Genomic DNA, 14,068 nt, shown 5'->3' with positions numbered 1-14,068 from the left:
ATATCGTGAAATTTGAATTTCGTTCTGGTGCACTAGAATGAAATTACAACGCATTGTCTATGGAGCAGTGTAATACACATAATCATGCATAACTCATAAACGCATAAAATTGGAATCAACTGAAATTTTGTGAATAAGCCTTTTTTTAACTGAAAATGTCATAAAAAAAGGATGCTAGGATCACGAAATCCTTTAATTTCGCGAATCGTCAAAAAGCCACATTTTTTGCGGCAATTTAATTTCGCCAAATAAAAAAAAGCATAAAATACACTGTAGTGTATTCCATGTCAAAGTTTCCAAATTCATAGCAATAATAGCTTCAACTTAAGAGGTATTTTTTCTGGTTTTGGGGGAGAATTTTCATCTTACCTTTTTCCCAACAGAATGTTGCAATTAATTTATGAATGAAATATGTCTGTTTTAATCTTGGAACTTTATGCAAACTTAATAACTAATAGTACAAAAAATTATTTTTATTTGCGAACTTTGATAAACACGTTTTGCAAAGGGCACGGCCATCTTGGATATCCTATCATTCCCTTGTACATTTGTTTTGTTTTAAAACTTTATTTTTCATCCTACAACACTAAAAAATAATATTTTATTACTAAGAAAGATATTTAAACATTTTGTCATTTTGACACAAATGATGTGAAGGAAAGGAAACTTGTGCCAAAATAGTCAGTGTCACTACATGTATTTTCTATGCAGTGAATGTATCAACACAAGCAAATCAATCCCCCAGCAAGTTGTATGTGAAAGTTTTAAGGTTTTTGGAATTGATATGATACTTGTCATGATGTTAAAAGGTAAATGTGTAACAAATAATAATTTATGCCATAATATTATGATACTGGTTCGATTGGTCTAGAAATATTTTTCATTGTTTAGTGAGGCGATATGATATGAGTATGGATCATGTGAAATAAAAAAATTAATGAAAAATATCATGAGTGCATGTCCTTTTTCACCTATTTGTCTTAAAGTTGACTGTTTTTTTAGCGATGCATGTAGTCTCCTTCACAACTGGTTTCTGTTGTTCCTGTAACTCGTCGATAACCACATACTGTAATTTAGACTCCCTACCAGTCCTATACGATGTGCCTATGTATATTATATGACTGACACACAGCAATTTGTAATCGATAGGAAATACACAGGTCGGACATTTGAAAATAATTCTTTAAGATTTGGTATATAAAATTGGTACCACCTCATTGTGCTTCCTAATCAAAGATTCTATTGAAACAATCGAATGCCTTTTAAAGGTTTAATGTACGATTTCCTTCCAATTTTAAATTTGTCATTATATACTCAAAATGCTGAAATAATACTAGTAATAATGATCGGGAATGGTTTCTGTCCATTTTGAGCTGAAATAACGATGTAAACACTGCTTGTTATTTTGGCCGTTTAACACGCAGTTCTATAGGAGGACAATAAGTCATAATTTCTTACAAACAACAAATTTGGCTGATTCCATTTAGGTGCAAGTTAGGACATGTGTAAATATTACAAATAAAAAAAAAAAAAAATCAGGTTTGAAAAAAATTAACCAAATTCATATTATAAGATCGTACATTATGTCCAAAAAGGAAAAATTACTGTCAAACCTCTGCACCCTGCGAAGCCCTCGGGCAGGTGCAGAGTTGAATCAGGAATAAAATATTTGACCTTTGGGATCAAAAAAAAAATTACAACTTTGGATGTACTGTGGGCAAAAGACACTATATTGCCAAATAATATAGAATAGAACATTCAACATCAATTTGACAAAATATTGAAAAAAAAAAAGTGCTCCATATTAAACATTAAGTAAGTGCGCAAAACAATTATCACTCAAATGCGTGTGAAGCTTGGCACCATGGCATTGATGTACATTGATATTAGTGAGGTGACATAATGCATTGTATAATACTACAGGGTGTCCCAGATAAAAATTAGCGGGTGAATGAATTTAGACGCAAGTCGAGAAATAAGCATCAAAATCCATAAAAGTAGCGTGTAGCCCATCTTATTATGCATCTTGCATGTATAAGCTAATTTTACTTGAATCGGTTGACTGATTGCGCAGAAATGAGTGATTACATACTGTATGCGTCAATTCACTTCTTTCCAAGTTTGAAAGAAAGGTCATTCAACACAATGCGCACAAGTATATTTTGTTCGTTTTATTTAAGCAATCGGGTTTCTTAAAGAATAATAAAGATTTTCTGGAAGAATAGACACCCCTGGATAGAGAAGCATTACAGTTGTGGTGTCTTCCCATCAGGGATACCTTTTAAAAATGTAATATGAATTGTGAAATTTTGGCCACCTGACAGCACAATAGCTGGCCATAGGTTTGCTGGCAGTCATAAAGCTACAGCTGAATTGGTAACTTATTCCATAGTGTGGGATCGGCAACTGAGAAGGCACGCTTGGCATAAGAAGTTAGAATGTTCAGCAATATATGAAGAGCTTTGTTGCAAAACCCCTTACATCCACTTTTGACTTTTTGAGAAAAACGGCTTTTTTTAATTGTGCAAGTATTACTTGTTCGATTTGATTCAATTTGGGTTTGGATAAAGTGTTGATGAATAGAAACTAAAAGAATAGGTTTGATACAATTTTCAAGCCTTCCTATTTATTTTATTATTTCTTTTATATTGCACCTTTTGTGGATGTAAGGGGTTTTGCAACAAAATAAATTTACCCCTTTTCTAGAAACCACCTTTGCAATCAAATTTGAGCCCATTTGTTTGCACTACATTATGTAACTCGTCTAATGCTTTGAAAATGAAAAAGAAAAATTTAAATATCTCATTTACTTTTTTAATTATAAATTTTTAATTAAATTAAGGGAAAATGGCATTTTTTGGTATTTCGAAGCTACACCTTTTGTTCATTAAAATGATTTTTTCAAACATAGTGACCCAAAAACAGTTCCTTTTGGTTTTAATAGGTAAAGAACATTCCAGACTACCATTATACATCAAAAAATTAAAACAAAACAATTCTATGTTCATTTTAAGTTCAGATTTCTGGAAATTCCCTAAGATTTCCCAAACGGGAAATATGCGATACCTCTGAAAGGGAAGGTAGTATGAAGGTCAAACCACCACCAAAATGTGTATTTTTACCCACACTATAAAATTATGCCAATAACTCAATTTCGGCCAAAAGTGGATGTAAGGGGTTTTGAAACAAAGCTCTTCATATTCTGGTGACTGAACATTGATGGCTTTGTATGTGAGAAGAATCTTGTAAATGATGTGTTTTTGGATAGCTAACCAATGTAATTGTTCTAAGACGCCGGAAATATGATCAGATTTATTTGTTCTGATGATGAGACGTGCGGAAGTATTTTGAATTTATTCAAGTTTGTCAATCTAAGCACTAGGTAGGCCATAAAGAAGCGAGTTGCAGTTGTCGAGATGTAAGTTATAAAGGCATGGACAAGTCGTTCAGTTTTGAGTATTGTCAAAATATTTTAAATTTGGCTGATCTTCGGCCAGATTGTGTAAGTTGCAGTATGACAAATGTTTGTATCATGATTGTTCAGAGTGAGTTTATCATCCAAAAGGATGCCCAGATCACGAGCCTCAGGAGAGAGATACCAATTGTCACAGGTGGAATTTGAGTAGAATTCATGAATCTGGAAGTAATGTGGATAAGTTTTGTTTTTGAGTCATTGAGTTTCAGTTTGTTCTGAATCATCCATACCTTCCCATCACTGATGCACTGTTCAAGTCTTGAAAGCACTTTTATTGTATCAGATTTCTTGAAAATTGTGTATATTTGTGTGTCAATCATCACAAACCAAAATAAGATAAGAAGAAAAGTTGAAGAATTTTTGTTTGCCGGGCAATGTGATATGTGACTTGCATTGAAAATAAAAAGACCATTCTGTTTCAATCTGTTAAGGATGCAACAAGCAATAACATCAAAAAAATGTTTTTTTAATGTTTCAGGTAGTTTGATTCACCGATGTATCTGCAGTCAGAAGTAGAATCAGGACTAAAGACAGAAGCCAGTGAGGATTGTGGCCTGGTAGTACTTGGAGTTCCACTCAAGGACTTGACTTAGAATTGACTGCTGGTGGGTCTGAGGTGTACATTTAATAACTACATCTTTATATGTTGTTGGGTTCATCTAAAGTTCACTGTAAATACCTGTTGTAAGTACATGTAGCAACAGATGGCATTGGAATATTTGAAACCATTTTCTTGTGCATTTTGCGGACTTGAGCATTATTCTTTGGAGAAATTGAAAACCCATGTTAACAGACATCTGATTAAATATGTGCGGGCTCGTAGAGGCAAAAGTAATTTTTGCCAGAAAAGCTTGTCAAACAATGGTGAGCTGAAAAGACATTTGAGTAACCACAGGATCCTATGGTACCAATGTAATAACTGCTTGAACATCAAAGAGAAACAAAATGAATGTGAATATTGTCAAAAATGTTTTGTTAACAATAGTTTTTGCACTAAAGAGAAACCCTTTCAGTGCAATTATTGTCAGAAATGTTTTGCTAGGAGAAGTGTCCTTGTGGGCCACATCAGAATTCATACCAAAGAGAAACCGTATCAGTGTGAATATTGTCAGAAGTGTTTTACTACCAAGTCTGATCTGGAAAGGCACATCAGAACTCACATCAAAGAGAAACCATTTCAATGTGAGTACTGTCAGAAATGTTTTACTGACAGAAGTGTCCTTGTGGGCCACATCAGAATTCATACCAAAGAGAAACCGTATCAGTGTGAATATTGTCAGAAATATTTTACTCATAACTATACTCTAAAAAGACACATCAGAACTCACACCAAAGAGAAACCATTTCAATGTGAGTACTGTCAGAAATGTTTTGCTGTCAGAAGTGATCTTGTGTGCCACATCAGAACTCATACCAAAGAGAAACCATATCAGTGTGAATATTGTCATGAGTGTTTTTGTCAGAACTCTAGTCTTAAAAGACACATAAGAATTCACACCAAAGAGAAACCCATTCAGCATGTTCAGTGTGAGTACTGTCAGAAATATTTTCGTGACAAATATGGCCTTGTGTGCCATATCAGAATTCATACCAAAGAGAAACCATATCAGTGTGAATATTGTCATGAGTGTTTTTGTCAGAACTCTAGTCTTAAAAGACACATCAGAATTCACACCAAAGAGAAACCCTTTCAGTGTGAGTACTGTCAGAAATGTTTTGCTGACAAATATGGCCTTGCGCGCCATATTAGAATTCACACCAAAGAGAAACCCATTCAGTGTGAGTACTGCCAGAAATATTTTCGTGACAAATATGGCCTTGCGCGCCATATTAGAATTCATACCAAAGAGAAACCCTTTCAGTGTGAGTACTGTCAGAAATGTTTTACTGAAAACAGTCATCTGAAAAAACATATTAGAACTCATACCAAAGAGATACCATATCAGTGAATATCGTCGGAAGTGTTTTTTGTCACAACTGTAATATTAAAACACCAAAGAGAAACCATTTTTGTTTGAGTACTGTCAGAAAATGTTTTGCTGACAGAAGGGTCCTTGTTCATTATGTCAGATCTAGCTGCAGATAAACCTTTTCAGTGTGAGCGTTGTCAGAAATGCGTTACTAGAAATACCTGTCTATTACAACATTGAAACATACACCAAAAGAGATACTATGGCTATTGGCTACTGGCTAGTAAGAGCACTGAGTGAATTGATGTTTTCAAATAAGATTTAAAGAAAATTCACATCAGAACTGACACCAAACTGCATGTAGTCTCACACTTTTGTGACGATTCTCACACTTTTGTGACGATTCTCACACTTTTGTGACGATTCTCACACTTTTGTGACGATTCTCACACTTTTGTGACAATTCTCACACTTTTGTGACAATTCTCACACTTTTGTGACAATTCTCACAATGTACTTTGAAGTGTGTGACCCAAATTTTAGTCTTATCACTCCCAATTTACCTGGTAGAAGCACTCATTTTTGCTCATAACTCCAGTGCAGTAAAAAATTAGATCTGAAATGTTTGTTTAGTTCAGGCGGTATGAACAAAATAAAGTTTTAATGGTACACTACCCTGGAAGTCATTTGTCTTTGTGCTGTATGTAGTCAGGGTCTACTTTAACGCACAAAACATGCGTATTTACGCGTTCAGGTACTTTGCAGACCCCTTCAAATCCAAAGTCCCAAACTCCAACACGTACAAAATCTTGAAAACGTACACTTTCAAATATGGTCATTTTCACGGTAAAGGGTGTAGCTTTGGATGATTTTTAACATTTTGATCCGTAGTGTTCTAATAAAGCCACAGAATTCCATGATTTTTGGCCACATAAGTCATCTAGTTAGCAGCTACCTTGGGTAGCATAATCATCTTCGGGAGTTACTGCGTTCAGTTTTAGCAGGCTTAAATGTACCTAATATTGCCATTTTGAAAAACTATAAAAAACAGTAACATTTTTGTAAAACCCTGTGTTTTCTTCAGTTAGTTCATGGATAATTTATCTTATCCTGAAAGTACGGTCATATGTTCAGTAAACACTGCCACATTAGATTTAATTGTGAACAGCCCTGTATTTTTGAGAACCGGACTTGAGATTTGTCGTTTCGAGGCTTCATTTTCCGTTAACAATTGTTAACAAACTTTGTGGGTATAGCTTTGGTTCATAATTCTTGGTTATTTCTTCACTTCAAACTGTTCAGCAAGCTTGGGCAAATATAAATAAAAGAGCTCATCCAATCTGTTTATCAAAATGTAGCAAAGTAGATCCTCAAGTCACTTGTTTTTAAATCATGGAGATATATATCACCGTTTGATACAAACTTTCCGTTAACAATTGAAGCCTCCGAAACAAATGAAGCCTCTGAAACAACAATAAGGTTAATTATCATCTATGCATATCTAAATTAGTGTGTTCCATATTGATATCTGCATTGTAATTGTTACATGATATGTGCAGAATGTCATAAATTTAAAAAAAAAATGATATTATGGTTAATGTTTGAAAAATATACTGATATCCAAGAAAGTCCATTTTGGAGGCTTCACATGCAAATAACACCATACTTTAACAAATGGGTGAAAAAATTACCATGTTATAAATCTACAATATCTGCTGCATAGAATCATTGATTCAATACACACAAGAAAATAACAGCTTAGATGATCCCAACAGTGTTGTTTTCAAAAAAACTACTTCTGCAATGTTTATCCATTGTTAACATGAAGCCTCCGAAACAAAAAAAAATGACTTGCTGTGATAATTTAATTTTTGTCACAGCTGAAATTCAATACTTAGAAGCAAAGCATGAAAATTGGTAATTGTGATATTTTTTACCTATTTTTTCATGTCAACTTGTAGTAGTTAGCCAAATATTTTACTTTTATGATCACCTGTGTTGTTAACTTAAGCCTCCGAAACACAAATCGCTTGAATTGCCAATTCTAAAAAATAACTCTAATTTCTGTGAAACTTGGCTGGGAGGTTCCTTTCATCAAGTAGTATTTGTACATGAAGTTAGACATTCAAATTATTTTAGGAACCCAATTAAAACTTTAAAAATATGTTTAAGGTTGGGAAATTTCCATTGCAAATGACCCTTGATGTTAAAAATTTTCAAAATTGCAATTACAAACATAGCAAAACATGGTATAAAATTTATCTTATATCTGTTGACTTACTTTGGAATGGGATTTCACATGTTTTCCAGCTTTCATGTCATAATTTTCTGAGCTTATGTAAAATACATTTTTCTTAGATTTTAATCAAAATGTTATGGAAATGTCAATTTTTTTATAAGAAATCAAAAGGTTTACGCCTAGAAGCATTATTTTACTGGAATTTGAGTTGCTTCTATGCATGATTACAGTAAACAGAAACATATTTAAGTGGTTTGAAATTTTGACCCTAAAAATCAAAAGTTAGACCCTTTACTGTGAAAATGACCATATTGCAAGAATTGAATAGAGAAACACTCAATATTGTGCATTTATTCTCGGCTTTTGACATTTAGATTTAGGACTTACTCCTGATATGCAGGGCACATCACATTTAGTGATTGGGAGTCTAAAGACTTATACAGGGTGTCCCAGAAAAAATTACCGAGTGAATAAAATTGAACGTAAGTCGATAAATAGACATCAGAATCAAAACATTTAAAATGTAGCGCATAGCCTTTTTTATTGTGCATCTCATGCGGAAATTTTATTTGATTCGGTTGAATGGTTGCGAAGAAATGAACGATTACATAATGCGTGCACCAATGCAGTTCATTCCAAGTTTGATCAACAGGCGCTTTTTTCATACACGCTCACCGCTTCATAAAGTTTGTGTATCTCATTAAATTTAGTCCGCATTATCTATTTTATAATCCGACGATGTTATGTCATTCATGCTTTCACTGAAGATGAATAATAGTTAGTCCGAGAAAACCTTGATTTCTGCAATTGGAAGCTTTCCAACTTTAATTCTTTAGGTTGTGCAAAATATGTTATATTTTAACTTTCCAAAGAAATGCCAAGAATGACAATGATCAAGTGCTTACAGCTTTACGTGTGATTTTTGATATCATGCAACATGAATGTTGAAGTTTTAAAAGATTTAAACTTTGCATTACAATTTCTTGGAAATATTCCGAAAACATTGTGTGTGAGAATTGTTTTAAGCCAGCTGGAAATCTTTTTGCAATAATTCTTTAACATCAACATTAACGAAAAAAAAAAGATATTTACAAAAACCGAGCATCATCTTACATGCAAGCTTTCATTTTCAATATCGTGCAGATTTTCAAATTTGAACAAAACCTAATAAAATGTTTTGCAAGAAACAGATAGTTTTAAAAGAACGAAATAATTTCACAGAACAAAAAATGAAGCCCATTGACAGTTAATCACTAGTGCGCATTGTGTTGAATGATCTTTCTTTCAAACTTGGAATGAAGTGAATTGACCCATGCGTTATGTAATCACTCATTTCTTTACAATCATTCAACCGATTCCAGTAAAATTGGCGTATAAGATGCAGAATATGATGGGCTGCACGCTGATGTTCAGATGTTTGGATTCGTATGTCTATTTCTCGACTTACGTTCGAATTCATTCGCCCGGTAATTTTTTCTGGGACACCCTGTATAGTGTCAGTTTGCAATTTAGCAAATTGAGTTTGGGTCTTTTTTTCTGTTTAAATGATGCACCAAATGGCTTCAATTGGACTTTTAATTTTGCAAAATTTTCCCTCACCCCCTCAGACACCCCAATCCGTAGTGGATAAACAAGTGACCATTTTCGCTTCTCCTTTCGACATTTGCCAATTTAGGCTCTATGTTGAACACAGTTTATAGGCCTACAATAATAGGGAAAACATGACAACTAAAGGCTTCATGGATCATCATTTCACAAATTTTGGGCTTTTTCAACTCTTCAAACTTAAATTTTACGCAGTAATAGTGCCAAAATGGTCTACCAAATCGCTTTAATTTTGCACAAGTTTCTTACTTCTCAGGGCATTTTTTTAACATTTTATTATTTTCTTCCTCCCTTCTGCCCCCCTTCTGATCTAGAAAAGTCAAAATTTGACCTTATATAATTTGTACTATCACACTCATAGGCATGTAATATTTGTATATTATCCACAACATGGATATATGTGATGATGTAGGTTGTGTTTGGGTTTGGATGTGGGTCATGTGTCAGGTCAAAAATTCAATTGCGAAGGTCAAAAGGGTGAAATTGCTATAAACCTTGTAAACACGATTTGCACATTTTTCTTCCACATGGAAATATGTACCGTTACTGTTCTCCCTTTTCCAGAACAACACAGCATTAATTTTTTTGGATTTAAATAATATTATCCTTGTTTTGCCAAATAAAACATAGCTAAATCATAATCTTTTAGTTAGTTCTAACTGGCAATGAAAGTCAAATTTTAATATTTGGGCAATTTTGGTCAAAGGGGCCAAAAACATATGCATTGTATGGTGTTTTTCATATGCTGTGACAAAGAAGCCTGAAGACTTGTACAAAGACTTATTTCAAGTTATTATTTTTAGAAAACGCATTAACAGTGGCGTAGATTTGCTTGAATTATATTGAATGCAGCACATTTTGGCTACACAATTAAAGGTTACAGTACAAATGTGCGCGAAGCTTGCGAAAAAATTGAAGCTAAACCGTTGAATTATGGTGCAAAAATGAATTAAATTCATGCGGAGTGTGACAAAATTTGCACTTTGGGGGCTAAAATGGCCAAATATGTTAATTTAGCCAGAAACCCACATACAGGTGTCAACATTGGGGGGGGGGGGATGATTGTAGCATCCCCTGGAAAAATAGGGGGGGGGGATGATTGTACCATCTAGTGATGTGGTCGGCACCGTTTTTTATTGTCGACATGTCGATATGATTCGTATACCGACGTCGACAGTGTGTCGACATAAAAAAAAAAAAAAAAAAAAAAAAAAAAATTTTTTTTTTTAATTTTCAAAAAATATATTTGGCCAGAAAATCAAGTTATAGGCCCAAACTGACTTGTTATTCAAGGTTGGAAACCAGAGAAATACTGCTACTCAAAAAAAAAAAAAATGCCAATTTTTTTTTACAAAGTTTGAAAAAGTTGTACATTTTAATTACTTTTGTTTCTATTGAACAGCTAGCAATGCATACTAATTCAATGTGTCCCTGACTGTTCAATAGAAGCAAAGGTAATCAAAATGTACAAGTTCATCCAACTTTGTAAAAAAAAATTGGCATTTTTTTTTTTTTTTTTTTTGAGTAGCAGTATTTCTCTGGTTTCAACCTTGAATAAAAGTCAGTTTGGGCCTATAACTTGCTTTTCTGGCCAAAAATATTTTTGAAAAACTAAAAAAAAAAAAAAAAAAATTTTTTTTTTTGTCGACATGATTTTTGATGTCGACATGTCGGCATACGTGCCGACGTCGACATTATGTCGACATAAGGCATGTCGACCACATCACTAGTACCATCCCCCTGGCAAAATATTGGGGGGGGGGGTGATTTACCCCCTATCCCCCCAGGATCTACGCCTATGCCCACATGAATAATGAATGTGCTATATTATTTATTGATTTACAAAAATTGTTTTTTTAGAAATACATTTTCTGTTGAAGTGTCAAAAAAAATTGGTTTTGGATCGCAATTTTAAAATTTGATAAAAACCATATATGTGACCTGTTCCGGCAAGATTATAATCAATTATTGATTAAATAAACCTCTTTGTAAGGATTAAATAAACCTCTTTGTAAGGATTTGAAAGTTCATTCAGTCCCAAGGTCAAATACCAAGACATTAAGAATTCCAAAATTTGATTTTTTTCCACGGGAATGTCATCTTCAAAGGCCTATGACTCAAAAACATGCCTGGCGACTTGTTCCCGGTTTTGTTGGAGCTGATCACATATGTCAATATTAATAGCTATATTTCAATGAATGGCTATGGATGTCACTTTTAGTGAAAAACCATGCAAGAGATACAAATTAAAATTCTTCAGCTAGCAGATGATAACACTGTATTTGTAAATGTCAGATATGGATTCTATTAAGAGATGGGGTATGAACGTTTGGACAGTATTTATTGTGGGACATTAGAGCACATCAGACCTATTGAATTGCATTCTAAATATGAAGATCGAATGTCCTGATGATATCAAATAATTTTGATTTTTTGAAATTCGCAATGTAATACACATTTTATGGCAAATCATTAAAAATTGATATTTTTGATATTTAACAGTACTCTTTAATTTATAAAGTAAACTTTATAAATCAGATGATTTATACTTAAAGTGTACATGTATATATGTAGGTGGGATGAAAAGCTGACGATCGATTGAAAATTTTGACCTTTTGTATTGAAGATATGGATTTTTTTCCCAAAACACCAAAAAAAAAAGACTTCTTTTGGGGAAAAAAATCTATATCTTCAATATGAAAGGTCAAAATTTTCAATTGATCGTCAGCTTTTCCTCCCAGCTACATACACTTTAAGAATATAATTATCATTAGATTTATAAAATTTACTTCGAGGACTGTTGTATATCAAAAATGTGAAATTTTTTGGTCATAAAATTTGTATTATATCGTGAATTTCAAAAAATGTAAATTATTTGATATCAGAAAGACATTCTTCGTATTCAGAATGCAATTCGATATGTCTGATGTGCTCTCATGTTCCACAAAAAATACAGTCAAAACGCTTAAAACGCTCAGTCCCGATCCCTTAACATTGTTATTGAAGAAAATGAGAAGTTCAGTTTGCTTTCAAGAATGGTGAAAGTATTGTTCACTTTTGGTGAAAAGCCCCAAAATTGGCACAGACGTAGCTCTTGATACGCTTAACAAATTTGGATCCGGGCCAATTTAAATTCATTCCAAGATGGCGGGTAGAGGTCATCGAACTTTTTACAGTGAAAAAATTCAAAGTTGTTCAAATTGTGTTTTAAACCATGCCAATGTGTTCCAATGGTGATAAGGATTCAGAAAAAGTATAGTTTGACCTATCTGTGATGTATGGTTCTCAAGTTATAAGCAAAAAGGTCAAAGGTCAAGGTTTGACCTCTACAAGTGTCAAATTTGGAAACTTGCTCTGATTGGTGTTAAAATGGTCTCAAATTCTTACTCTCCGCATAATAATTCATAATAAAAATTGGTTATAGTCAATAGGCCTATGTAACGTTTGATATGGAGCGTAATGGTCTTGACCTATTTGCCTGTGTAAGCTTAGACTTGCTTCGTCAAGTCCTTTGGCGTCCATTTAGTGAATGTAAAATTCATGGAAGCTTTGCAACATCTTCCAAAAATTTCTGTTTCAAAAGTTACTCTTTCGAAATAATTATAATAATTTAATTATTTACCATCATAACTTTGTAAAAATTTATTTGACATTTGAATTGTTGAGGCCAGATAGTGGACTTTCTTATCTTACTTTACTCCAGGCATACTGTGCACTGCAGGGGTAGTGTTTGAGCAAAATGCCCACCACGCCCACCCCACAAGGCACACTTCCTCCCTAGCTCATGTTGCCAGCGCCAAGGACAGTTGGTAATTGATTACATAATACATGGGAGGCTTTCAGTTATTTTTCAAAATCTGGGAAAGTCCATTTATTTTAGTAGGTTTGTACTGCAAATTATACACAAAATGTAAAAAGAAATATATATTATTTATACAAATAATGTCACTTCATTTGTGATGGTTAAGCTTGATTTCCAAAGAATGGGATACAGAAAGTTCTTCCTATTTGAACATTTCATAACAGAAGCATTAAATTTAAAAAAAATTAAATTCAAAGTTGGTCCTTTTTAAAAGTTATGATTCCCAAATTCGCTGTCGTAGTGCACTTTAGTAACCATTGGTTACTGCTCCAAGCCTGGGCTCATACACCTGTTCCGAATTTTGATATATGCCATAGGCTTTGTGTTGTGATCATTTCGATCAGTGGTAACAAAGAAAGCGTGATCCAGTTGGCCTAGCAACGGTCATATTGTAACGTGCACTACGACAGCGAATAGCAGTGACTTAAACAGGGGAAGCATGTGATTGGTTTCTTCAGATCTGTGTTGCAGATTATTTGCTCTCCCATTCATTTGTGTAGGGCCAGATTTAATCCAATTACAAACCCGTCAAGGCTTTCGTCCTACACAAAAAATCTGACCTGACTAAAAAATTTTAGAGAGTCCAGTATATGATAGGCCTACTTCTACCACTGATTATACATGGGTCCTATGAAGAGCATGAATAGAGAAAAAGTAAGGAGGAAGCCTTGATCAAGGCTAGTGTAACCTTGGGAAGCAAACTTTCTGCATATGTAAAACCTATCCTACTAGGGGAATATTATGCTGAGAGGAACAATTTGAGACCATTTTGATAACAATCGGAGCAATTTTTCAAATCTGATCCCTGTATACAATTCGATGACCTCTATACTGGCCTTCTTGGAATGAATTTAAATTGGCCCTGGGTCCAATTTGTTAAGCATATCAAGAGCTACGTATATGTAAATTTTGGGACTTTCATCCAAAGTGCACGATATGTTTGCTATGATTCACCATTCTGCAGCACTAAATATGTA

The 14,068-nt window shown here is 33.8% G+C and overlaps 1 protein-coding gene across 8 annotated transcripts in view; it reads left to right on the top strand.

Moving 5' to 3' along the window:
* Positions 1-14,068, top strand: part of LOC140157181 (uncharacterized) — a 130,591-nt gene that overhangs the window by 26,927 nt on the left and 89,596 nt on the right. For 6 of the 8 annotated variants that reach the window (XR_011859644.1, XM_072180289.1, XM_072180288.1 and 3 more), the window contains one exon: positions 3,954-4,080. Coding sequence is in view for 1 of the 8 variants with exons in the window: in XM_072180290.1 (XP_072036391.1) it covers positions 4,180-5,424 (1,245 nt within the window). In the remaining 7 variants the exon portion in view is untranslated. Of the gene's footprint in view, positions 1-3,953; positions 6,060-14,068 lie in introns of those variants that run through there. The other 2 variants (XM_072180285.1, XM_072180290.1) reach the window with 2 other exon arrangements.

Source organism: Amphiura filiformis, chromosome 7, assembly GCF_039555335.1.
Source record: "Amphiura filiformis chromosome 7, Afil_fr2py, whole genome shotgun sequence".
NCBI lineage: Eukaryota > Metazoa > Echinodermata > Ophiuroidea > Amphilepidida > Amphiuridae > Amphiura > Amphiura filiformis.
Note: the sequence above shows the minus strand (reverse complement) of the source record. Positions and strands in the feature narration are given on the sequence as shown.